The sequence below is a fragment of the Rhineura floridana genome, chromosome 2 (genome assembly GCF_030035675.1).
Source record: "Rhineura floridana isolate rRhiFlo1 chromosome 2, rRhiFlo1.hap2, whole genome shotgun sequence".
Classification (NCBI taxonomy): Eukaryota; Metazoa; Chordata; class Lepidosauria; order Squamata; family Rhineuridae; genus Rhineura; species Rhineura floridana.
The window spans coordinates 94,646,689-94,672,593 of record NC_084481.1 but is presented as its reverse complement, the minus strand read 5'-3'; the positions used below and the strand labels follow the sequence as shown (position 1 = coordinate 94,672,593).

General features: G+C 44.0%; 2 protein-coding genes across 12 annotated transcripts in view; one reads left to right on the top strand and one right to left on the bottom strand.

The window, feature by feature from the left end:
* SPTB (spectrin beta, erythrocytic) overlaps positions 1–21,172 on the top strand; it is a 167,540-nt gene extending 146,368 nt beyond the window's left edge. For 9 of the 11 annotated variants that reach the window (XM_061609475.1, XM_061609477.1, XM_061609476.1 and 6 more), the window contains 4 exons: positions 12,493–12,758; positions 14,406–14,579; positions 15,307–15,349; positions 16,504–21,172. In XM_061609475.1, coding sequence (XP_061465459.1) covers positions 12,493–12,758; positions 14,406–14,579; positions 15,307–15,349; positions 16,504–16,671 — 651 coding nt within the window. In that variant the 3' untranslated portion in view covers positions 16,672–21,172. Of the gene's footprint in view, positions 1–492; positions 1,875–12,492; positions 12,759–14,405; positions 14,580–15,306; positions 15,350–16,503 lie in introns of those variants that run through there. The other 2 variants (XM_061609481.1, XM_061609485.1) reach the window with 2 other exon arrangements.
* A 447-nt stretch (positions 21,173–21,619) lies between these two features.
* The window catches only part of PLEKHG3 (pleckstrin homology and RhoGEF domain containing G3), a 33,996-nt gene continuing 29,710 nt past the window's right edge, over positions 21,620–25,905 (bottom strand). Inside the window, exon 19 of the mRNA XM_061609487.1 lies at positions 21,620–23,751. Coding sequence (XP_061465471.1) covers positions 22,946–23,751 — 806 coding nt within the window. The 3' untranslated portion in view covers positions 21,620–22,945. The remainder of the gene's footprint in view (positions 23,752–25,905) is intronic.

Sequence of the window (25,905 nt, the reverse complement as noted above, 5' to 3'; positions counted from 1 at the left end):
CAGATCCCATACAGGCTCACTTGCATATCTGTTTTGGTTTGTTGAGCTATTCTAAGTGACAGCTGCTTTATTTATCTGACAGCGTGTAAACTCTTTGGCAGGAACACAGTTTTAACTAAGCATAATAAGCCCTTTGGTTACACACATTTCTCAGTTAGGATCCTGGCAATAGTGTACAAGCACAGCAGCATGCTTCTAAAGTAAATTGGGATATCAGAAATTTTAAACCCAGGATATCTAAGCAGTGTGGCCAGATGGAAAAGAGGACAGGCCCCTGGATATTCAATGGTAGTATAGAGGAAGGCATTTGTGTAGAAGAATAATGGGTTTACAGCTGTAGACAAAAGTACCATATCTGGTAGTTTTTGTTGGAGAAGTTAATTGTAGAGCTCAAGAGTGTGAAATCAGGTGGAGAGAAAAGTAAAAACGTTCTTAGCTTAACCACTGACCACCTTCTCTGGAGTAATTCCTGAGGCACTTTCCTCTTTACAGGCCTGATCCTGACCTCTGTATACAACCAAAGAAGCTCCTGGCTTCCAAGTGATTTTAATTAGTCCAGCTGCATCAAATGAATGAATGATACAGGGATATTCACCACCTGATCTTCCTGCTGTTCCTGTGGAGTATTTCCTGTTCCCTACCCACAGCTCCAAATGCTGCATGGATCAAGAAGTTAAATGTTTATTGGAAGGTCCACCTCTATCCAGAAGAGAGGGGTTTTATTTTTCAGGCATTTGGGAAAACATTTTAAAAAGAAGATCTGATCTGTCTAGGGACTTTGTAACCATCAAACCTGGCAACATATTTTATACATTGTTTTAAAAAGCATTTGCTTTCTTTCTCATTCCATTGTGCCTTCTTAAGGAGTCATGATAGGCCTTGTGTGTAGACATCCCAGGATTTCTGTCATCTGAAGATCCAAGTTGTATTCTCTTACCAAGCAAAGAATGTGTCAGTTGTATCAATCTGTACAGTATGTCAGAATATGTTTTCATGATAATAAGTATAGTGCAATGGCCTGGTGAGGGGAAGAAGAGTGGAGTTAATAAGCCCACATAAATGCATGAAATAAGCCCTATCGCTAGTGAAGATAAATCTCAAGATGGAATTCCTGGCTGTATTGCCATCTTCGCTAGCAATTTAATGAGTGACCTTGGCTATATTGGCAGTTCCTTTTTGGGAAAATGGACTGATTTTTGTGCTTATAAAGAGGAAGATCATCAGTAATAAAGGTGCTATGATGAAGGTGCTATTGATCATAACATTTCTTAAAAATAACGAAGAAAGTTTTGTCCCTAGAAGATTTGCTTCCGTTGTTGTGTTAATGCTGTTCCACACACATGAATGAATTATTGGGATAAGCCCTGCTGTACTAGAGGTGCCCACACCATGGAAGATGTTAATTTTTAAAAAAAGTTTTGAGAGGCTCTGTATATGTGCTTTGGGCTTACTTTGTAATGCAGGGTGCCACCTGACACGCAGGTGCAAAGGAAGATGTGTAATAATGCACCTCAATGTAACATGCCAGCAAAAAGCAGTTCTGTGACTGCTTTTCATACATGCTGTAAATCAGATCTGCAGAACCCATGGCCCTCCAGATGTTGCTGAACCACCACTCCCATCATCCCTGACCCATTGGCCAAGCTGATGGCAGTTGGAGTTCAACAACTTCTAGAGGTCCATGGGTTTCCCTGCTGTAAATGGTGGTGTGTTACTGCAGTTAAATGTGCTAGCTCTCCTTTCTGCATGCACCTTTCAGCATGGTTCGGGAGCACCACGGTGTCACAAAATAAGCCTAAGACATGCAGTTAAAGTTTCTCTAAGCAACAGTAGTAAATGCAAGCAATAAATGTTCTATTTTGTTCTTCTAAAAAGACTCATTGTTGGAATGTTGGGACATACTCTTTTGGCACAGTAATTTCAGATGTTGCACACTCACCCCACAAGTGTTCACCCACATCTGTTTGCATTCTGTATTTATCTAATGAAATTGTATCAGAACATTTAAAACTCTACAAGCATCTAAACATTTCCACTGGGAAGCACAAATCATCTTCTTGAGAGGATCAGTCTTCACCACATACAGTAATCAGGCCTTTCCTCCTACATGATGATTGATATATGTTTATTTCCTTAACAATGCAAGACACGCATCAGATGATCTATAGGCTTCCTGCTGCCAGATTTTTCTACTACTATTAACTATCTCTGCACTGTCCAGCAAAATCTGCACAAACTCTGCCAACGCTTTTGTTGCCTTTTGTAACCCTTTGCGCTTCTCGGCCATTATTACTCTCTCAGCCTTCTTTCATTTTTTCCTTCTTCTTAGTCGTTTTTTTCCTTCTCTTTTTTTTTTACCTTAAGAAACTTGCTTACAATATCCTGTGGTCCACAGCTTAATATCCAAGGATAGAATTTGAATGTGTCTTTGATGGGCAATTCTTCCAGAATACTCCCCCTCTCACTCTTTGCTTATCATCCCCTCTTTAGCTTCTTCCCAGCCTCTTTCTTCTGAAAGTCCCTGCCCTTCAGAATACATGAGACTCCTTCCATTCTTGCCCCACAGGCTTTTGGCCATACTTGGGGGTGGGGTGCCAAGTCTACTTGGGGGTAGCACTGACCTCTTCTCTGAGCTTTTGTTCAGATCAGTCAATGCTAAAGCTCCATCTCTGCAGTAACTCTGTCTGAAACAGCCTCCCCAGTGGTCAAGACATTTTGTAGACTAGAGGAATTGTTAGCCTGGCAATAGAATGGGACGTTGGGGCAATTGTTCACAGATTCACTGTTAAGCATAAAGACTGGAGGCCTGGCGTAGAGTTTTGAAGGATGCCACCATGCCAAGAAAAAAATCTCTGCTGTTGTTTCTCTCTCATGTCTGCTTCCATCCAGACGATTCTATTAACTTGGTGACCGTTACTGGCCTTGATGACTTTGGTGACAGTTGGGTTTGTACTGGTACATACTGCAAAGAATGTTTGGTTTGTGGCTAATCCTAAAAGAAAGCAGCAGCTGAAACCACAGTTTTCTCAGTACATATACTTCCAAAGCAACCCTCACTCGTAAGCATTTTGTTTTGTAGGCAATTCAAAAGTCATTTATCTTAAGTCTCCTGAGGACTGCCTGTTTTGTAACATTAGTCTTCTTCTGGGACCTGTTTATTGTGACCGTCCCCTGTCTGCAGGTCTTTAAGGTATTGGGATTTTGCTGACTCCTCTCTATGGAATACCTGATCACTGTCATGGTAGCAAAGATCATGTGTATAGCTAAGGTGCCCTGTAAAAGAGTGGCTGCCTTTGACAAGGCAAGTTTTTGTGGAGCTGTGCACAAAGTTGAGTTTCTATGCATGGGACAACTTGTTCCATGCCTTGCCTCATTCACTGTGATGCTCCAAGAAAGCCTCTTGCAATGAGAGAAGGAGGCCAGAGGGTCACAGAGAAAAGGAAGCACAGCTGTATTTTTTTATAGATCAACTGTTTACTTTTTCAGTTTTTTTTCTCACAGCACTGTAAAATGCTATAGTTGGGGAATCCCTCCCAACCAGAAATTGGACCTGAGGGAGGATGAAGATGGAGGAACACTTTGCTAGGGGAGTACATTTGGGGGAGTTATTCTATTTCACTTATTTAGATTTTTAACACCACCCTCTTCCTGAGGCTCAGTTGTTGAGGAACAGAGCATGAAGAAAACACACACTCTTTTCCACAGCGACATGTAGGTGTATTTTGCCATATGTGTGCCTCAAACTTAGTGGAAGCTGCATAGCTATAGAACTCAAGTTGAGCTGGGAATTACATTCAAAATGATGCAGAAGCCAGACACTCTGCCACAAAGATTCATTTTCACGGAGTTCTGAAAAACAGACTGCTAATCAGAGACAAGAGTGCCATGGCTTGAATAAGGGATTTTAGTCATTTATTATGAGATGTTAATAGGGGAATCCAGTATCTGTCCTGTCAATGTGCCACCAGGAAACAGATCTTTAATCAAGGCGTGCAATGGAGGGCATCTCTAATGATGCCAACGTTTCAAGACATATATGTGCAGAGAGAGAGTTTTTTGTGTCAGCATCAAGGTGATGATTCCTGAATTGTTTTTCTTCCACCTGTGCGAGAGGGATTTTTCAGAAATGGTGTCTTGCAACTACCTACCCCTCAAGATCTTGGAAAGAACTGCACTTGCCTACTGAAAATACTTGTTGTACAGACTAGTTCTAGGTTTACTAGATTTATCCATCATTTCCCATTATGAAAGTTCTGAAACAATTTACACTCGAAGTAAAAAGTATAATAATATAAACATTATGAAAAACAAATTTAACAGTACAGCCATATCGCTAGTGCTGCCCAAATGCCCAGGAAAAGAAAAATGTCTTTGCCTGGCACTGAAGTTATGACAAGGTTGGTGCCAGGTGAGCCTCCCTGATAAGGAATGGGGGGGCTACTACAGAGAAGGCCCATTCTCTCATTATCACCCTCGGGACCTTCCTCAGAGGTGGTATGCAGAGAAGGGCCCCTGATGATAATCTCAGGATTTGGACATGTTCATGTGGCGACAATATGTATAGACCCTAATGATCTCATTTTCTTCCTCATAGTATGGTGTCATAGCTTACTGGGGGTCAGGGCCTGAGAGCGGTGTTGGAGTTTGACGCAATGATGTATGTTTGTCACTGTTGACTTGGAGGGTAATTTTAGGCGAATTGCTGGGGTTTTTCCCCTGCATCTCAGTTTTCCCTTCTGTTTAGTAATAATGATTCTCCTGAAGGGTTCTTGCAAAATGAGAAAAGATAATGTAATACAAACCACAGTCCATCTTGGTCACTCTGTCACGGCAAATTCACAGATTATGAAATCCCTATTCAATAACAAGGCTCCATCTAGTTTGCTGGAGCCCAACTGAGCAGTACAATGACTTGCACATTGAGGTGCATGGTTGTATTGTCATCGGCTGCAAATACAGAAGCATGTTTTCCCCTGTGGAGCTCCCTTGCTCGATCTGGCTGCTTGCCTCCACTGAGCACCCTTCCCAAGTTCCACCTTCCTTTTAGTGCAGTTCGTACACTTGTATCAGGCCAACAAGCCTTTTTAATTGTTATTGGAGGAACTCCAAAGCACTTTTTAGCCACCCCCTAGAGGTGGGGTGGGGCTGTGGCCCTCTTAATGTTGCTGGACTACAGCATCTGGAGGGCCATAGATTTGCCGCCACTGCCATAAAGATCACTTCACAAATGATGAAATGCCCACAGACGTGTCATTATTATAACCTGCCATGTGTGACAAAACCAGTTTCTCTGTTTCACTGTGTTGTGATTAGGGCAAGAAGCCTTGATTAGAACAGCATATTCACATGATGACATAGGCACCTGTGCTCTTACCACTCGTGAGGCAGTACCTGGTCCTCTCCTGTGTTAACTTCGTTACAGAATCTACTCACCCAACAGATTGTGAGAAAATATTTCCCCAAAGTGGGGGAAGCTTTTGATGGTTTGAAAGGTAAATGCAGCAGAGTTAATGAATATCTTGATAAGTAAGTGCTGGCCTTGTCACTGCTCTGTTATAAATCAATATTGTATTATCACAGAATCCTGCCCCTGGTGTTATGCTCGGTAGTTCCTCTGGTCAATGGCTGTGCCTGCCCAAGCACAGATCTACTGGTGTGCTGTACATTCAGTGTGTGATACCAGTGCAGAATTAGGCCATGTACCCTACACTATGCTGCACAGCTGGTTGAATACTGGATGCATGCTGAGTATAGTAAGCTGTGTAACTGCATGAGTAAATACAATTGTGTTAGGCTGCAGTTATCAACATTTATAGAGAATAAGTTCCATTGAACTTAAGGGACTTACTCATGAACAGATATGTGTAGGATATAACTGTCAGTATCTGCATGGCACCCAGGAGTGGTGTTGGCTGCTGGGTCTCATGCTCAGGGCCATTCCTTATTTGAGAACCCAAAGAATTTCTTCCATAGATCATGCCAGGATAAGTCTCATACGCCCCAGTGGGGCTTACATTAGTGACAAACAAGAGCAGCATCATAAACACACTCTAAGGCAGCCTTTCCCAACCAGTGTGCCTCCAGATGTTGTTGGACCACAACTCCCATCAGCCTCAGCCAGCGTTGCCAATGGCCAGGAAAGATGGGAATTAGGCACATCTTAAACCAAACCATTTAAATTATTTTTCCTGAAGGCTGGGAGGGAAGGGGCTAAACTGAGGAAGGAGGGAGTCCCTGAGGCTAGGACCACAATTACGAAGGCCTTGTCCTGTGTACTCAACAAGCAATGTCAAATGATAGTAGGATGCGCAGCAGAGCCTCCCCAGGAGACCTTAAAAGGATGGTAGAATCATGAAAGGGGGCAGTTAGGTCTTTAAATATCCGAGACCTAAACCTTATAGGGCTTTAAAGGTTATGGTCAGGACTGCATTGTGTTTGGAAGTGCTTTGCAAGCTGATGCAAATCACAACAGTCAAATGCTCCAAATAACAGACCTCAATTAACAGGCTGGTGGTAGTATTCTGAGCCAGCTGTAGTTACTGAACAGTTTTCAAAGGCAGCCCTACATAGAGTACAGTGCAGTAGTCTAACCTGAAGTAACCGAAATATGCATGACAGTGGCCAGATCTCCCTTTTCCAGAAGGGGCTGCATCTGCCACATCCAGTCACACACTAAGTGTAACTGGGTGGTATTCAATGCTAGTTCTACTCAGAGTAGATCCAATGGGTTATAGACAGCTTTTACTCAGAGTTGACCCATGAGAGTTAGCCATGTTTATTACTTTCAATGGGTCTATTCTGAGTAGGACTTGCACTTAATACCACTCACTAAAATTAACAGACATGACTAACTTAGGTTCATTAATTTCATTGGGTCTACTCTGAGTAGGACTTGGTTGAATACAGCCCATTGTGTGGAAACACTCCTGGCCATGGCCACAATCTACCCCTCCAGGAGCAGGGCACGATGCAGAAGCACTAACAAACTGAATAATCAATCTTGGGTTGGCTTTCCAACTGAGCAAAAGTACCTCTGTCCTATCCGGATTAAATTTTATGTGAAGCTGGGAGCAATACTGTACTGTGGTCAAATATTATAAACCACCTACAGATTGCTTTCATGTGCCAAGGTTGCGTTTATCATAGGTATGTGATAAATTGTTTCATGCAACCTGAACTTCAGGTGACAGCTTCAGTTTTCATAGGAGGAAAGTAACTGTATGAATTGGTTCGTGGATGTGAGGAGGAGGACCATTTCTAACCAAGTCTAATTCTGTCTTCAGACTTTCAACATTATATCACCAGTTGTGTTGGTGGCTTGTGTTGATGCCAGAAGTTTATCCAGCAGGAACAGTCCTGAGACACTGCATATCTATGCTACAAATTTGTGTTATATCAGTCATGGCTTCCCCCAAAGAATCCTGGGAATTGTGGTTACTGTTGAAAAATTATCTGTTAAAAGAGATCCCTTGCCGCTGTCCCTCCAAACTCAGTTCCCAGGGGAAGGGCAATGGCTATTAAAGGGTCTAATAATATATTACAGGGGATACCTGGACACCATTGACATCTCACCAGCAACACCTGTCTCCTGGTAATGTTTGTTAAAAGTAATGCCATTATTTCCCTGCCCTTATGCCAGTTCATTGGCTGCCCTTTGTGGAGAACAGGGAAATGCATAACACAATGATATCATTTTGTATGTTCCTTTACCAAACTTTACCAGGCAGATGAGGAGCGAATGTGAGTGTGCCGCATCCACTTCTCCCTGGTAATATGTAGTTGGTTAGTCGATAACTGTGTGGTGTAGATATTCCCTACAATGTCCTCCACTGAATGATTGCTTTTCGGCAGTACCAAGTTGAATAGATTCCCAAGTCAACTTGGTTCTCAAGTAACTTGGGGCAGGGTGCTTATCCCTGCATTCCCTGATGGCCATGGAACACTGGCCTCTCTTCTGCAAGATCACACATACATACCAGAAACATTACAATATGCACTCTTTGTAGCTGTGCTTTGGTCTATTGTCCTCAGTTCTCTTCGCTTCCGCAGACCCATTGAATTGAGGCAGCATGAGATGCAAATACAAACCTGGAAAAGTGCCTAATATTGCTAGCTTTCTATAGTTCCACCAACACACACTATTTCCCTGTCCCTCTTCTAAGTACATAGAAGAAAAAGCCTTGCTGAAGCAGAGCCAGCATGGCTTCTGCAAGGGAAAGTCCTGTCTCAGTAACCTATTAGAATTCTTTGAGAGTGTCAACAAGCATATAGATAGAGGTGATCAGTGGACATAGTGTACTTAGACTTTCAAAAAGCGTTTGACAAGGTACCTCACCAAAGGCTTCTGAGGAAGCTTAGCAGTCATGGAATAAGAGGAGAGGTCCTCTTGTGGATAAGAAATTGGTTAAGAAGCAGAAAGCAGAGAGTAGGAATCAACGGACAGTTCTCCCAATGGAGGGCTGTAGAAAGTGGAGTCCCTCAAGGATCGGTATTGGGACCTGTACTTTTCAACTTGTTCATTAATGACCTAGAATTAGGAGTGAGCAGTGAAGTGGCCAAGTTTGCTGACGACACTAAATTGTTCAGGGTTGTTAAAACAAAAAGGGATTGCGAAGAGCTCCAAAAAGACCTCTCCAAACTGAGTGAATGGGCGGAAAAATGGCAAATGCAATTCAATATAAACAAGTGTAAAATTATGCATATTGGAGCAAAAAATCTTAATTTCACATATACGCTCATGGGGTCTGAACTGGCGGTGACCGACCAGGAGAGAGACCTCGGGGTTGTGGTGGACAGCACGATGAAAATGTCGACCCAGTGTGCGGCAGCTGTGAAAAAGGCAAATTCCATGCTAGGGATAATTAGGAAAGGTATTGAAAATAAAACAGCCGATATCATAATGCTGTTGTATAAATCTATGGTGCGGCCGCATTTGGAATACTGTGTACAGTTCTGGTCGCCTCATCTCAAAAAGGATATTATAGAGTTGGAAAAGGTTCAGAAGAGGGCAACCAGAATGATCAATGGGATGGAGCGACTCCCTTATGAGGAAAAGTTGCAGCATTTGGGTCTTTTTAGTTTAGAGAAAAGGCGGGTCAGAGGAGACATGACAGAAGTGTATAAAATTATGCATGGCATTGAGAAAGTGGATACAGAAAAGTTTTTCTCCCTCTCATAGTACTAGAACTCATGGACATTCAAAGAAGCTGAATGTTGGAAGATTCAGGACAGACAAAAGGAAGTACTTCTTTACTCAGCGCATAGTTAAACTATGGAATTTGCTCCCACAAGACGCAGTAATGGCCACCAGCTTGGATGGTTTTAAAAGAAGATTAGACAAATTCATGGAGGACAGGGCTATCAATGGCTACTAGCCATGATGGCTGTGCTCTGCCACCCTAGTCAGAGGCAGTATGTTTCTGAAAACCAGTTGCCGGAAACCTCAGGAGGGGAGAGTGTTCTTGCACTCAGGTCCTGCTTGCGGGCTTCCTCCAGGCACCTGGTTGGCGACTGTGAGAACAGGATGCTGGACTAGATGGGCCACTGGCGTGATCCAGCAGGCTCTCCTTATGTTCTGCTGTAGCAGCTGACCCATTTAGGCAGCTCAGAACCCTAAGAATGTAAGAAGAGCCTTGCTGGATCAGGCAAGTAGCCCATATAGTCCAGCATCCTGTTCTCACAGTGGCCAACCAAATACCTATGTGAAGTCCTCAAGAAGGACCTGAGCGCAATAGTGCTCTCTCCACTTATAGTTCCCAGCAATTGGCATTCAGAGGCATATTGCCTCTGACAGTAGAACATAGCCACTGATGGCCTTATCTTCCAGGAATTTGTCTAATCCTCTTTTCAAGCCGTCCAAGTTGGTAGCCACCACTGCTTCTTATATGGAGCACATCTCTCACACTTGGTACTTTTCTCAGTAATACCAGCAGGGCAATCTTCCGTGTGTGTGTGTGTGGTGTGTGTGTGTCAGCCAGCCAGCCATGTATGAGTACTTTCCCAGCATCTAAACCTATTTAGAAAACACCCCAGACAAAGAGAAGCATATTTTCCCCCTGGGATAATCTGTTACCACCATCATCGTCATCATCACCACAACCACCACTGTAGGAAGTACAGTGAGCATTGTGCACCTTGTGATTGTTCTAAACCAGGACCGTTGCAAGCTGAAGCATTGTTACGCATCTGGAATGTGTGTCAGAAGAATGACAATAGCCCTTCTGATCCCTGCAAGTAAGCACTAATCTACCCGTTCAAAAAACTGATATCGTACAGCATGTTTGGGACTATACCAGCCTTTCCCAACCTTGGGTCCCCAGATGTTGTTAGAGTACAACTCTCATTAGCCCCAGCCAATGATTAGGAATGATGGGAATTGTAGGCCAGTAGCATCTAGGGACCTAAGGTTGGGAAAGGCTGGATTATACTATTTCAATATACCGGTGGGGTATATACCATGATTGTTTCCTTATGGCAAAAACCCTCCTTGCACATGGAATGCATCATGTCAAGAAGAAGGGATGTAAACTTTTTCTTTCTCTGGCATGCCGGTTTTCTATGTGCCAGAGATTTTGAATGTGTGGGAAATATTTAAGTATGCATTCTCCACCCTGCGCTCTGACATAGTACTGAACCAGGAGGACTGCATTACATCATTTCCCCAAGTGTGTACTTTGGTGCTTAAAATCAGACATAGGCTATACAGGAGAACTGAGCCCACTCGTTTCTGTATATTCCACATTTGATGTATGAGTCATCCTTTCCATTAGGAATTCCATTTGGCTAATATAAATGACTGAAAAGTATTGCTGGTGGATGATGGCATATATGGTTGTTGGAGGATGAACCCTTGATAATATATCTGGCTGATGTTATTAATCGTTGATGGAAAAGAGGTAGTGCTGGGATTTGTACCAGGCTTGGTTCTTTGGTGCTTGCTGGTCTGCTGGTCATGAGTAGGGATTGCATCATCCCAAGGTCTCCTGCTCCTTCAAAAGAAATCTTCCTTTGCTGCCATATGTGCTTGGAACTGCCTCCCATTATACATACATGGGAGGAGACGCCTCTCTCACACCATTCAAATACTTCCTGAAAACTTCTATACTTTTCTGCAAAGTCTTTAACATACACACACACCGCTTCCCATGTCCTGCTGTAACGTAGTCTGTAAGCTAACTAAGCCTAACTATACGTATCTGGAACAACCATATAGTCCTTCTCTGTATAATCTGCAACTCACCCTTTTGTACACCGATGGTGCTACATACATACATACATACATGTACTGTTGTCTGTAAACTATTACAAACTTTCCTTATTTGAAATAATAGTCATTTTCCAGGAGTGGTTAAACTTGTAGATCCTCATAACACAGCCTTCTCCAGCCTTCTAGATGTTTTGGACTAGAGCTCCTATCAGCCCCAGGCAGCCCAGTTCTGTTGGCTGGGGTTGAGGGTATTTGTAATCCAGAACATCTGGAGGGCACCAGGTTGGGGAAGACTACTCAAGATGTGCCACAAAGGTTTTAGTCGTAAGTGAATCTACATAAACAGGCCTGGGGAGGGGAGATTTCAGGCTACTATACTCTGTGATTTTCGTGTTGCTATTTAAAGTTCAGTGTTCAGGTTATCAACTGAGAGAACTGCATATACAATAAGACTGTAAGTGTTCTAGAAATAATCTAATATAGCATATTAATGGGAGTCAGGTTATAGTGGCAACTGGGTTCAGGATTTAATTTCATTTGTATTCCTTTGTGATATCCTTTTGTTAAAATCACTGTGGGAGCCATTTCACTCTGAGAGCCAGTCCATACGTTTTTCAGAACAAGGGTACCATCTCATGTTATGTTTGCAATGTTGGCGTTTCCTTCCTACTCTGTTAAGGTTTTGGGCCCCTAGGGAATAACCCATGCTGTAAGCTCTCCGTACACCAACATTACCACAGCTTTCGGGAGAGGCAATGCTGGTGAACAGAAGACATGCAGTGTTGGCTCCCCACACACACACACGTACCCAAAAGCTTCTCACAAACAGCACAGGAAGGAACTTGGCTGCAGCAGCCTGCACATTACAAATGTAATTTCAGTGCAAGCCTTGAGGTGGTAGAATTCTGCATTGTACCACCTTCACATTACAAGTGAGGGATTATAGTTTGATTCCTTCCCCTTTTAAAAAGCTCCTTGCATGTAGTAAACTAGCACCCCAGGGAGAGAACTGTACTAAACAATTCTCATTACTACACTAATTTCCCACATGGAGGGGAACTTGCAGGGTGGGAGGAGATAGTCAAATATATGGCACCCTCCTGCCATCTGATGCAGTATGATACAGTGTTTGTTCACTGCGGTCAACTACCTCAGTCCGCATAAGGTGAAGCATTACTCTCAGTGCCTTCAGTGAATGGAGCAAAAGCAACACACACACACCGCTACTGTCCTGAATTGCTTCTGATTTTAATTAAACAAACTGTCGCTCTCACACACATTAACAGCAGGTGCAAGAAAATGAGAAGCCAAGTCATGAAACTGTCCTGGAAGAGCTGCCTGAAGAAAAACTGCCCGAGACCGAGATCAAAGTGGACAGTGATGAGACTGCCACAAAGGAATCCCTGTTCAAAGTGGTCCAGACTCCTGTGAGTGAGATAGATGAGACAGCAACCCTTCCCGCTCAACTGGATAGAACTCACAGCGTACAACTTGAGGGCTACCTGGGGCGGAAGCATGATCTAGAGGCGCCTAACAAGAGGGCTTCTAACAGGTAACAGTTTGCATTGCATTTGGGTTGATTTTTAGCACAAAGAGTTGAAAACAGCTTTCCTAATTAATCTATACAGCAACCATCACCAACCTGGTGCCCTCCCAAGTGTTTTGGACTGCAGCTCCCATGATCCCTAATTATGGGCTGCACTGTCTGGGGCTGATGGAAGTGTAGTACAGAACATCTGGAGGACACCACATTGGCAAAGCCTGCTCTGCAGAATTGCTGTTGCTCAGGGTCACAGGCAGCAGAACAAGTGAAACTAAGCCAAACCCTATGAATTCACAACAGATCTAGGCAAATGATGAAGGTGACGTAAGTGGTGGCGACAGCATCCCTGCCCCTGCATACATGTCAGGTTCTTGGCACGCTTGGCTTTATTGCAAAGAGAGGCAAAAAGTCTTCCCAAATAATTTGGCCAATACTGGCAAAGATGGGGTGTACTAGAAAAGATTAGGTCTGAGTGGAGGATGACAGCTGCCAGATTCTTCTCACTATGACTTTATAGATTGTAGCATCATGGCAAGTTAGCACTGTGGGAGGCCAGCAGCTCAGAAAGGCAAGACCTGGCTGGTTCCATATCAAGGCACAAATCCTTACTTTGGGGGTCAAGATATGGTCCACAGTGCCTGTAAGCCCTTACTAGTGTCTTGAGCTATTATTTGAAGCAGATAGTTTCTGACATTTATTGGCAGATCCTGCTGCTGTATCATAGTTCGGATATGCTGTTGCCACTGCAATATCTATGTGTTGCATCTTCAGAAGAGAAAGCTTCAGGGTGTGTGCATCACTTCTTTGTGTCAAACTCAGGAGCAGCTAACAAGTATATTGAGAAACAGGGTGGAAGAGAAGAGCAATCCATGAGGTCACTGAATCAGTCTGCAGACTTCTTTGCCTTGACCTTTCTTTTACTCCAGATACAGTATTTTACAACCACTTCCCCTGTCAGGTTCTCATCGACCTGGAATAAAGGTGTATTTTTTTTAACTACTTGAAGATCTAAATTTTTACATTCTTCCTCTCACCCTTTAGAATAGACAAATGTATGTCACCTTCTACAGTTACAGCATTTAAAAAAATAAGAATTATTACTCTGATGTAAGATTCCTTACTTTCGCCTCAGATCTGATGGTTTGTATTAGGGGTCGTCAATTTGGTACCTGTGGCCACCAGTACACCCACAAGGTTTCCTCCCCCTGTCAAAATTAGACTTGAAAGAAGCAGTCTATTGAATCCAGTAGAACAGGTTGTGGTGTGTGCTTGGTTGCAGAGGGCACGTGTGTTTGTGCACACACATGTATATGGGGCCTGCCGTTCTTTGGTTTGATTTTTAGTTTTTGTTCATCCCAGAATTTTGTTCGTTACAAGAATGTTCTCTTCACACCAAAAGATTAATCTGATTTTTTAAAACTAGTTTTACCAAAGATACTTCTAGGAATTTCTTGTTCTACTTCTAGAAAATTGTCTAGGAAGGAATAAAACAAATATTCTCCGAGTGTGATCAGGTGGGATTCATAAAGCACAATCCTGTGCAAATTTACTCAGAAGTGAGTCCTATTGTAATTTGGTTTCCATTCTAAAGTGTGTTTAGGAGTGCACCTTAGAAGAGTTAGCATCCCCATCATAAGTGATGTTTCTTTTTGGTAGGTCCTGGAATACATTATACTGTGTGCTCAGGAACAGTGAGCTGACATTCTATAAGGATGCCAAGAGCTTGGCCTTGGGTGTGCCTTACCACGGAGAGGAGCCTTTCCGGCTGAAGAATGCTTTCTGTGAAGTAGCTGCTGATTACAAGAAGAAAAAACATGTATTCAAGTTGAGGTAAAGGCAAGCATGCTGCCTCTAACAGCATTCTTACGTTTTGTTTCTGCATGAGCCTGTTTTGACCAAACTGTAAAGCAGACAGCCCCGGGGCATAAGATCACTGCCAGTCCTTAGCAAGATTTTTCCAGGTATAGGTGAACTTCATTCTGAACAATAGAAGAGGTTGTCTGGGGAGATGATGCCTTTTGAGGTGTGCGGATCGGTGGCTCAGAGTGGAATGGATATTTTGAGATCATGATTTCTGAAAAATGTTTACTCAGAAGAACATAAGAGGACACTTGCAGGATCAGACCAAAGGCCTATCTAGTCCAGCATCCTGTTTCCCACATTGCAACCAAAAAGCTTATGGGAAGCCCACAAACAGGACATGAGCACAATAGCTCATCTCTGCCTCTGATCCTGATGGTAGGATATAGCCATTGTGATGAGTAGTCTTATCCTCTATGGAGGACAATAACAGCAGCAGAAGACTAAACAGTGGAACAGACTGCTTTGGAAAGTGGTGGGCTGTCCTTCATAAGACGATTTTAAGCAGAAGCTGGCCACCTATCAAAGATGCCAAGGATTTGCTGCATTGACAGGGAGTTGGACTAGATGACCTTTGAGGTTCCTTCTAACTCTGTGTGTGGACCTCATGACAAGAAAAGCAAACCCTTAGAGTTAAAAGCCAGATGGCCAAAAAAAGGTGTATTATATAATATCTTTGGACTCTTGTGGTTTGCAGACTCAGCAGTGGGAGTGAATGGCTGTTCCATGGCAAAGACGAGGTAGGTGTTGTCATGCATCCTGGGGTAATCAAGTTCTTTAACTGTTTTCAGGTACTGGAATAAACAGTACCTCTATGGGTCATGTTATTTTGCTCATCAAAGGTTTGGCACAACTGGGCTACTAACATGACTACTCATTAATTGGCAATCAAGGGCAGTTGGGGCCACACCCACTCGACGGAGTGGGAAGGAGCTAAAGTCTGTTCAGGTTTTCATAGGAGGGGAGAAAAAGGCATTTTGTATGTAGTCAGAGGAACTATTTTAAGTTACTGGAGTTTAGTAAAAGAGAAACTTTAGGAGGTAGACTTAAAAATCAGTGTTGCTGTTGCTTTTGTCGAGTGGGTGCATTAAGACTAGCAATGTCTGTGTGCCTGCTTGCATTCATTTGAATCACAAAATATTAGGGAAAAAACACCTCAAATCTCCCATACGCTCTCCTCACAAGGAAATGACTGTTTCTGGAACTTTGGGGAAAGTTCAGCATTTATATTCAGAGAATTGAAAGGCTACCTGAACTTGTGTATTCACTGGGGCTACACCAGTTTAGGAAGCCACAGCCACATGTGGAGATACTGGCATTTGTGGCAGAAAAGCCATATTGACAGCAACTGAGCCTTGATTTATAATCAAAGGGAAACAGGGAAGAAAGACAAGGTCTCTATGCAGGGTTCCATGAGCAACCCTTTGCTGCCTCCTTTTTTTTTTTTTTTTGGTTGTTAAGTAAGGAGATTGAGAATGCAGTCTTGTCGTGGATAAGCACTATTGAACATAAGGGAGCTTACTTCCAAGTAGACATGAATAAGAGTGCACTGTGAATCTGTGTCTAAGCCAGTCATTCTCTTGGTAGTTGAATTTCTTGGCTTCTTAATCCATTTTGAATTGTTCAACTTTAATGTTTTGCCTCCCTTAGTTCTAGGTGTTCCTGCACTCAGTTTCTCTTTGGGGTAGCTAGCCACAATCTGCCAATATTTTAGGGGGGAAGGAAGGATTTTTGTTTTTGAACAAACTTTTTAAAATGTAACAAGTACAAATTCAAAATGTGTTGTTCTGAAATGTCCGTTTTTATGTGGGGCAACATTTCTGCTTTTGATACTAATTGGCAGCGGAAATGTGTAACCCTGGTTTTTTCTTGTTGCTGTTCTTTGTTCTAACAGGATGAAATGCACACCTGGCTTCAGGGCTTCAGCACAGCAATAATTGAATCCCAAAGCATTAAAACCAAGGCCCAAAGCCTGCCTCTGCCTTCCATCACTACAATGGATGTCAGCCTGACCAAGAAAGACAAAGAGAAGAAATTCAGCTTCTTTCCCAAAAAGAAATAACCAGACAGATGGCTTGGTCCAGCCAGATGCCTATGCTCTAATGTGCATACTGGAAAAAACTGCATGTCTGAGCGTCTCTGGGCACTCCTGGCCCCACTCAACACTGTCCTCATCTCCACAACACAGCGTTGCTTTTCAGTTCTCACCAAATCCTCATGTCTCTTTCTCCTCCTCCCGCCCCCCCCTCAAGCCAGTTTTTCAAGCGAGAAAGCAACATCCCTGCTCCAAGACTGCCAGCAGTCCTCAAAGCAGAGCAGCTATGAGATGTGCATCCTGGGAAGGCAGAGTTCAGCAAGGCTAACCTTGGGCATGATGCTTTGGAGACCCAAATGGAACCTTTGCAAAAAAGAACTGCTTCAGGGGAAAGATGCCATGTGGATTTCAGAGGCTTATTATGGAGTGAAAGGAGGGGAGTAACAGTACCTAGCCAGTCAAAAAAAGGGACTTGGATGAAAACCATGAAAGCTCAGTGGGTGGTTTTGAAGCAATTTCCTTTCTACAAAATTAGAAAAAATATCACTTCAGCTCACCAAAAGCCAAGGTTCCTGTAAGCTGCTTTCCCTGTCTTGTTGGAACAGAACTGTCAGGAGGGACTTCACAGTAATCTCTCACGAAGGGTCTCCTCCCTCTCTCTTGCTTAGAAGAACACAGGCAGCATGCATCACACCAGAGTCGACACTCATGCTGGAAGTCAGCTATCACTTTTCAGCAGGCCAGATGCTCCTCTCTGTAGGGGACTGTAACATGCACACACAATACCATGTCACAAAGCACAGAACTTTCTCACCAAATGGTCCAGAGCCCACTAAGTTGGTGACAGAATCTTTGTTGATAATAACAACAGATCAGGGTTGCAACCAAAGAGGAGAGCATTACCTGTGTTCAAACTTCTGCACTAAATTCATGCATATGAAAAAGAGAAGTATCATGTTCATCTGCTCCAAACATGATGAGCATAATGCAGCTGAAGTTAGTTGCAACTGTGTCCCGCTGAGAAATACCCTAGTGGTTTCAGCGGGGCTTAGATGAAATTAACTTTTGCTGTGTTATGCCCCGCTTTACTTAATGAGGTTGTATTAATCCCGTTATTTATGCCAGTGTTAACTTTGTGACTAGGCTGAATCTGGGTGCCCTCCGCTCAGCTTTCTGTAAACATCTCTTTGGTGGCTCAGCTCTCCAGAAGCAAAAGGTTCCTCTGTTATTCCCTTTGAGGATGTATTCTGCCCAAGTGTGGCCTTTGGTAATTCACTGCACTGCTTACACTTCTGTAAGTGGAATGGAGAGTGGCTTTCTCAGTCACTATAGATGCACAGGACCAGTCCCTGCTGCTCCCTTCAGCAGAGACCTTTGCCTGTGATGTGTGTGTGTGTGAATGGCTATTTAAAATATATACGGACACATCCAGCTGACTATGAAATTGGCAAGCCCCTTATCCAAGGCAAGAATTCAGCCCAAAAGGCAAGTGGCAGCTCAGCTGTATTGCTTTTTCGGAACGTATTCTTGAGCTAATAGCCTACGACATTGCAAGGAGCCTAGAAATTGCCTTTTCCTGCAGTTGTCTCTTTGCAGGGATGGAAATATTAGTTGGGACTAACATTCATTCCAAGAACGGACTCCCATTCTTCAGTTCTCTTTTGAGCACCCCACCCCTAGGGTCCATTGCTATTTCTAAGTGTCAAGTCATATTTTCTTTGTGGATGCCATATACACCATACTAAAAGTGCCTTAACCTAGGGGCATCCTATCATCATCTCCAGGAGAAAGTAAGCTCCATAAACACCATGCACAGAATGATTTGGATTTTCCTCTATCTAATACCATATCTTGAAACAACAGACAGTCTTGGGGATTCTAAGGGGGTTGTCTTCGCCTCACACCCACCAGCAGCTGTGGAAAAAAGGAGGGCTCTCATTGCTTAGTACAGATTGCAGTGACCATGGATCTAGGTACCAACAGCTGAGGCTTGAGGCTACTTGTCATCAAGTCCCAAAGTGCTACATTTTTCCAGATCTCCTAGGCTGTAATGGGTAGTTGATACAGGCTCTCTCACTATTGTGATGGACAGATCAGATTCCACAATGCTACATTTGAAAAACCAATACAACTAAATGATTTTTAATTATAGCGTTCTGGGTTGCAGAATCTAGTAGTATTAACACCACTGAGCATTACTGGTGCAGTTATGTGATGGCTTTAACTTCCAGCCCTTCTCCCTCCCCGTGCCACTATAAAACATCACTGCCACAAAAGATTTATCCCCTTTTATGTTCACAGGGTAGGATGCACATTTAGGTGGCCATCAAACCAGCTTCTGATACCAGGGTTACACAACAGATTGTACCACAATCCAGATTGGATTTTTAAACTAAAATTAAGAGTTTCAGAGAAGAATGAAGTTCCAAAGCAGAACATACAATCTTACTAATTAAGCATTACTTAATAAGACTGGTAACTGGTGCCCATTGAGACTAGTAGGGCAGAAGGCAAGGAGACCCACAGTAGGCATAGCCAGATACAATGATGGTAGAGCCAACTAATTCTAATTTTGCCACCCATCTTCTTCCCTACTGCTTTCTATAAATGGAGCATTAAGACTGAGGAGGAGGAAGCCAACAGGCAGTGCCACCCTCTTGGCTAGTTGTAAGAAAGAAGGCAGGCAGGTTAAGGTTGGTGGGGCACTGCCCCATTTGTACCCATGGATCAGCTTCTGCTCCTCAAAAAGCCTCTTATTTTCCAACTGGGAAGTATAGAGGAAGAGCAAACAAGGTCCATATATACTCTGAAAGCAGTCAACCCACTAATATTTTTTTGTTTTAGGAATTTGGACAGAGACCAGTGATACAGAATGTTATTACAACCAGGACTTGAATATCTGAATATCTGCAGACACTTTACCGCAGTACTGATGCTAGACTTGCAGCGCAATCCTGTGCAGATATAGGTTTGCCTAAGCTCACTGAAATCACTTACATAGCTTAGGCAGATGTCATTACATGAAATTGGGCTCCTGGTCTGTGCAGATGGACACCCCTCCCAAAGAAGTAGAGCTCTGACTGTTCTGAGAAGTAAGGCCTGTTTGAGCAGAATACCTATTTGAGCAGGCTACACTCCATTTCAAGACCAAACATAGAAGAGCTCTCCATCTGGGTACTTGTGCCCATTGCTAGGGAGAGCTCCAAGATGCCAAAAAGAAACTCTTGCAGGCTCTGCCTGCATAAAAAAAATATTCTCACTTGATAAAGCAGGGCTACTCCTGCCTCGGTCTCTTCCTTGCAGTTTTCCAGAGTGAACTTGCTATGGGTTAGTGGCATCCTTAACCTACACACCCTGCCATACTTAATAATCAGAATGCTCCCAATGTGGGATTTGCTTCACTCTTTCAGTCCATGCTTATAGAGGAAATCTGCATTCTGAAGTGAGCACAGAATAGCTCAGCTAAGCCAAAGAGAAAAGGTAGGAAGTTAGGACTTCAGTGGGGAATTTTTTTTTTAATCGTGTGGGAGGCAGCTCTTGCTGTCTAGGAGGTGAGGCAAGGAATAGTAGGGATCCTGCTGCTTGTATAATTATTTAATGTAATAGAATAAAGCACATGAGAATTAGAACAAACGAACTGATTCTCCTACAGATGCCACCAGGAAAAAAAATGTTTACTAAACCTTCTAGCCAGGTGCAATTGTACAATACACCTTTGGAACCTCACAAGCGTTTTGGCTAGCAAGCCCAGCCACCCCTTCCTTTTTTGGAGGATATTTTCACATGTCACTCTTGAGTTTCATGCTCCTTTTCAGGAAACGGGGGGGGCAAAGCTAGGCTGAAATGTTATTTGAGACTATTCCTGCTGTATAAACATTACCCTGCACTAGACTATATACTAATAGAAAGATGTTGCACGCCTTATGTACATTTTCTACTATTTCTTTAATCTCATATTTTATACAGAGCATCATGGGCTATGGTCTCAGACCTGTTTGGTTTCAGCTTGGCAGGTTTTGAGTACAGTTGTCATCCGTGTACCACTGTGTCTCATTGCATTGTGTGCCTACCCATTACAGACCAGGAGTGCTCCTGTTTCCCCAGTAGGAACCATTTGCTGGCTGGTGACTTGCAGCCCTACCATGCCTGGCTCTGCCCAGCTCTTCCTTCTTAAGGCTTGATCTGTAAAGTGTCTTCACCTCTGTCAAGCTGCTCTTCCATCAGGCTTAGCTCTCCAAGACCCACTAACACAGAGGTCAGGACCTACTAGAAGGGAGCTTGACATCACCAGGCCCAGTACATGGTTGCTTTAGAGTAGCAAAGGCTGTTTCTTGGAGATCAGAACAGCTGAAGTAGCCCAGGACACCTCTTGCAGGTTCATAGGATGGGCAGGGGGGGGGATTTCATACTCTTTTAAACAGCTAGGCACCAACTTCCAACTGCTCCAATGTGCTTCCACTATCCAGAGAAAAGAGCTAAAGCTTCAGAATGTGCTTCAGAAGCAATTTAATAACATTTTTTCTAATAAATGAATAAATAAACCCTTCCTGGCTCCTGGATTTTGTGTGCCGTTTCTGTCCATTTACTGATCAAGTCTCCACAACATCTAGCTACCCTTGCTCTGGAATATGAGGGTGATACTTACAAAGGTATGGTAGGGTGTTTTGTGATAATGTGTAAAGTGTTTTAGGTGCACAGAAAGCACTATATGAATTACATTATAATTGGGACACTGCACTTGTGGCACAGCAGTAAGGGATAATGTGGGGAAGGCCGTGCTTTGCTGAACCATCTCTGAGCTGAACCTTCAGGTTCTATATGCCAGACAGTTTCCAGAGCTTGCTGTGATACCAATATAGCATTCCTTGTCCCTTTTCTGCTATGTCTACCCACTAAATACACTATGTAGTCATGTTACTGTCCAGAATACCTACCGTTTCAAGTTCACAAAACAAAAAGGGAGCATTCCCCAAAACTTCTACAGAATAGTCTTTAATGCAAAAGTAACCTTGAATATGTCCAAAGATTATGCCTAAGGCCTTTGGCAGGCGGGGAGAGAAATAGCATAAAGGTGCAGCCCTCTACATTTGTTGGTTTTGTCATGTTTCACATTCACAACAAGGAAGATGGTCACTGCTTCTTGGCGAAGAAATAACCTCAAATGCTCCCCCCCCCCCGGTGATGAAAACCTCACAGACACCCTCCAAATTCCGCCCCTCCACCCAGAATCTGTGCGCCTTCCATCTCTCCTGTCACTGCCCTTCTCTCAGCCCAGCATCTGGTAATGAGTGTAGGTAGCTGAGGTATCCCCACAATTTGTTCCCGTTTCTCATAGCTCTCCACATCCTTCCTCAGACAAAGTGACCCATTTTACAAACATTCAATCTAAAAAGGTCCAAGAGACAGGAGGGCAGTTATCTTTCCAGTCTGACCAGTGAATAGAACGCATCTTCCACCAAAGCACAAACTAAGTGAGGAAGCTGAGTTAGGGATATGCAAGTCCTTCAGGAGTCGTAAGATCTGAAACCTCCCAGCACTGTAGTGGATCAGAGCCACACCAGTACTAGACGAACTTGGAGAGCTCTGAGACTCCCAAAATGCTTAATAGTCTTATTTTGCAGTACAAAACCACAAATTGCCACCTTTTCCATTCCCCTACCCTCAACCTCAAGTGAAGAAACCAAAGCCACATTTTCTGGTCAAAAGTGGTTATTGCACAATGCATACAGATTGAAACGTGTACACAGATAGTATTAAGATTATATAATCTCAAACTGGGAGTCCTGGAACCAATCAACCACAGTAAAATTACATGCTTTAAAAAAAAGAGACAGAATTTGAAACAATAAGTTATTCTCCTATGAGACTGAGCAACAGAAGGCTCAGGCTTGACAAAGCAGGAACTTGACCCCGAAGGAAAGGAACAAACCTTTTCTTAGCAGGCCATATGAGCAGCTGCAAAGGGGTATCTGATTTGTGCCATGTCTCCTCCAATGGGAAGCTCCTTGGCGCTTCCAGGAGATGCACTGTCCAATGAGGTACCAGCAGCAAAGGGGATACTAGGGATATTTAAGGAGAGGAACAACCTGGCTCAGAATGCACACCCACCAAGTAGGGAGCTCCTAGAAAGAGGCAGCATTCCCAGAGGGTCAAGGCAGCTGTCCACAGAAGATGGAGCCAATGAGCCAAATGCCAATCTATCCCAGAGGTTCTTTATCCCCTCAAGAAATGGAAGAGGATGAGCAGGCTCCTCTTCAAAGGCTCACTCCAGAACTGGCAGGGGAGCAACAGACACAGGTATTCAACTCTTGGAATTAAGGGTCTGGAATTTTTCCCTCAGGTTCTTTACAAGGCTTTGTTGGCCGCTGTCTGTTTTCTCCTGCCAGACCTGCTGAAGTGCTTTGTGGGGAGCTGCTTCCTGAATGATCTCCTCCTCCTCCTCACGCCTGCGGTATTCTTCCGAGTCCTGGTAGGCCTTGCACCACTCCACCACAGCCTTAAGAGAGATCTTCTCCCGGGATGTGGGGGAGTGGATCTGCACGTAGTTCTCATCTGGATCGCCAGCCACATCCTTCTCCATAATAATCACGTGCTGACTGTTCTCCAGAAAGGCCTCAGCCGTGACACCTAATTCCTTGTAAGCATCACAGGCGTGGTTCTTGGGATTGGAGTCAAGGGGAGCCTTCCCTCTGCAGCACGGTATCCCCCCTTGCTGGGATTTCTTCCCTGCTTTCACAGTCCTCTTTGAGCACTGGCGCTCCTCTGGCACCCAACCAGCAGTATCCACCATTTTTTCAGGTGCTGAGCGGCTCCTGTTGACAGGTGGGGGCCTGCACTTCTGAGCTCCTGCTGGACAGGAATACTTGGACCTCAGCTCCTGCACATCAGGCCAGGTGAACTTCTCAGCTACAATGGGGCTGAGGGGGCTGTGTGATAGAGTGCTGGTGGGGGAGGCAAGCCGGGGGCTGCTGGAGCAGGGGCTGAAAGAGAAGCGCTTGGGTGACTTCTCCTGAGACGACGACGAGGAAGAGGGGAGGGTCAGCGGGCCGGCCTCCTGCAGCACAACTTGTTCATAATTGAGGAGGGTCAAGGCTGGCTTCCGTTTGCCTAGAAGAAAAACCAGCAAGAAATGAGTGAGGAGCAGGAAGAAGAGAGGGATTTGCTGGTCTGGCTGGCTGGCCACAATGGCAGCCACTCTTGCTCCCCAAGCTCAGCAGCTTCATTTTTTTCTGGATAACAGCAGCCACGAATCACTTCCTTTAAAAAAAAAAAGCAGAGAGGGAAGTAGGATCCCAAAAGCTGTTCAGCTTTGGGGAGTCGAGAGCTGCAAGTTCTTGATGACTTTGGTTAAGAGTCTTATTAAAATATCCTGTGGGGAAAGTCTATCCTGGTGGAAACCTTTAGCACTCAGGAATACCCGAGCCAGAAAGATCCCCTCTCACCCCTCTGTGACCTCCACCAATCCCGTCTCGAAGATATCTGAATGGGGCACTGGAAAACCACTCCCAAAAGCGTGTCTTCAACAGAGAGAAACAAAGAAGGAAACAACATAATTAATGGAATGAAGGTGGGAAACTTCTCAGCCCAAGGGCTGCAGTCCCTCATGAGCAGCCTTCCTAAGCAGGGCCAGAAGCCACTCTTACCTTGGCACAGTAGGGGATATTCCAAAGGTTTTTAAAATCTCTCTCCCCCCCCCCTCCATCCAGGCAAGCAAGAGGAATTAGCACCGTTCAAGAACACATTCCTGTCAGGAAAAAGCACTTGAGGAAGGTATGGAGTGGGTCTGGATAAGGGGTATGGCCAGAGAAAAGGGATATCTGTGGCCTAGAGAAAGAGTGTGTATTCTGAGGGCTGGAGACCTAGATGGTTGCATTTGGCCATGGGCTAGAGGTTCCCCACCACTGAGAAAAAAAGAAAGTTTCCAAGACAGAGCTAAGGGGAGGTTGCTGCCCAACCTGTATCCTATCCCTATGCAGGAACGGCCTGGAGGGACAGAGACCCCTTCCTTCAGTTAAGGTCATTTCAACTTCTTCCCACCTAGTCTCAAGGAAAAAGACTGGTCTCTCCAGAACATTTCTCTGTCCATCTCCAGAATATTAAAGCACAGATCTGAGAATCTGCTTCCTTTGCATGATGTTTACAGGTTGCAGAATTATGACTTTTTTCTTGGTTCAGAATTTGTTTGGGGTTGGACAGGGAACGAAACAGCCAGGGGGATGGAAAGCTCTCTCTAGGAGGCTAGGTCTTGAAAGACAGGCCAGCCACCTAGGCTTTTGTGATTTTAAAGTAACACAGGTTCTTCACTGAGCAGCTACAAAAATGGGGCATGCCCCTGGGCCATGAACTGTCACTTCACCCTCTTGTGTCCTCCCAGGGTACATGGTACTTGGCTCTGAGTTCACTTCTTGTTGTTGAATCCATTGCCCCCAACTTAGCTTCACAGCTAGTGCGCCAACTGGATCCTTCCCTGCAGAAAGCAGATCTGGCCACTGTTAAACATGCCTTAGCTACCTCAGATTATATTAGTGCAATGGGGCTGCCCTTGAAAAGTGTTTGGAAACTGCAGCTAGTGCAAAATACAGCAGCCAGAGTTGCCTCTGGTGTTCACTTCTCAGATCACTTCAATTTTGTTTACTCTGGATTTCAGGTCATTTACAGATTCAGTTCAAAGTATCAGTTATTACCTAGCCCTAAGTGGTTTGAGACCTGTTGCATGAAGGGCTACCTCCTCCCATGACGCTGGCCTGGTTTACACACAATGCTAAACATGATTTAGTGTTGCACTTTTGCAAACCTAAGTGAAGGCTTGGGCTAGAGGGTTCCTCTTTTCCTTCTCCTTCTCTGGCACAGCTGGGAGAATCAACTGTGATTGTTTCACTTTTCACGATTCATGGTTTATCAGGAAGTACAAACCATGAATTATGGTTTAAAATAAACTCCAGTCAACTGCAAAATAAACCAAATTGTTGGTTTGCTTGCTTATTTTGGACCATTATTCCTGGTTCATACATAATGACAAGACAGGAATCAGGGAATGCAAAACTGAACCTTTGTTTATTCTTCCTCAAAATGAGGCTTTGCTCAGATATTCAGGGGCTCATATACATAACACCAAACCGCAGTTTAGTATGTAAACCAGACCACCGTGTTCATCATTAACGCCTTGCTGCACATCCCATCACCCATAGACATATGGCTGGCTGGGATGGGGGACTACACCTTTGCAGTTGTGGCACCCCAACTCTGGAATTCTCTCCCAAG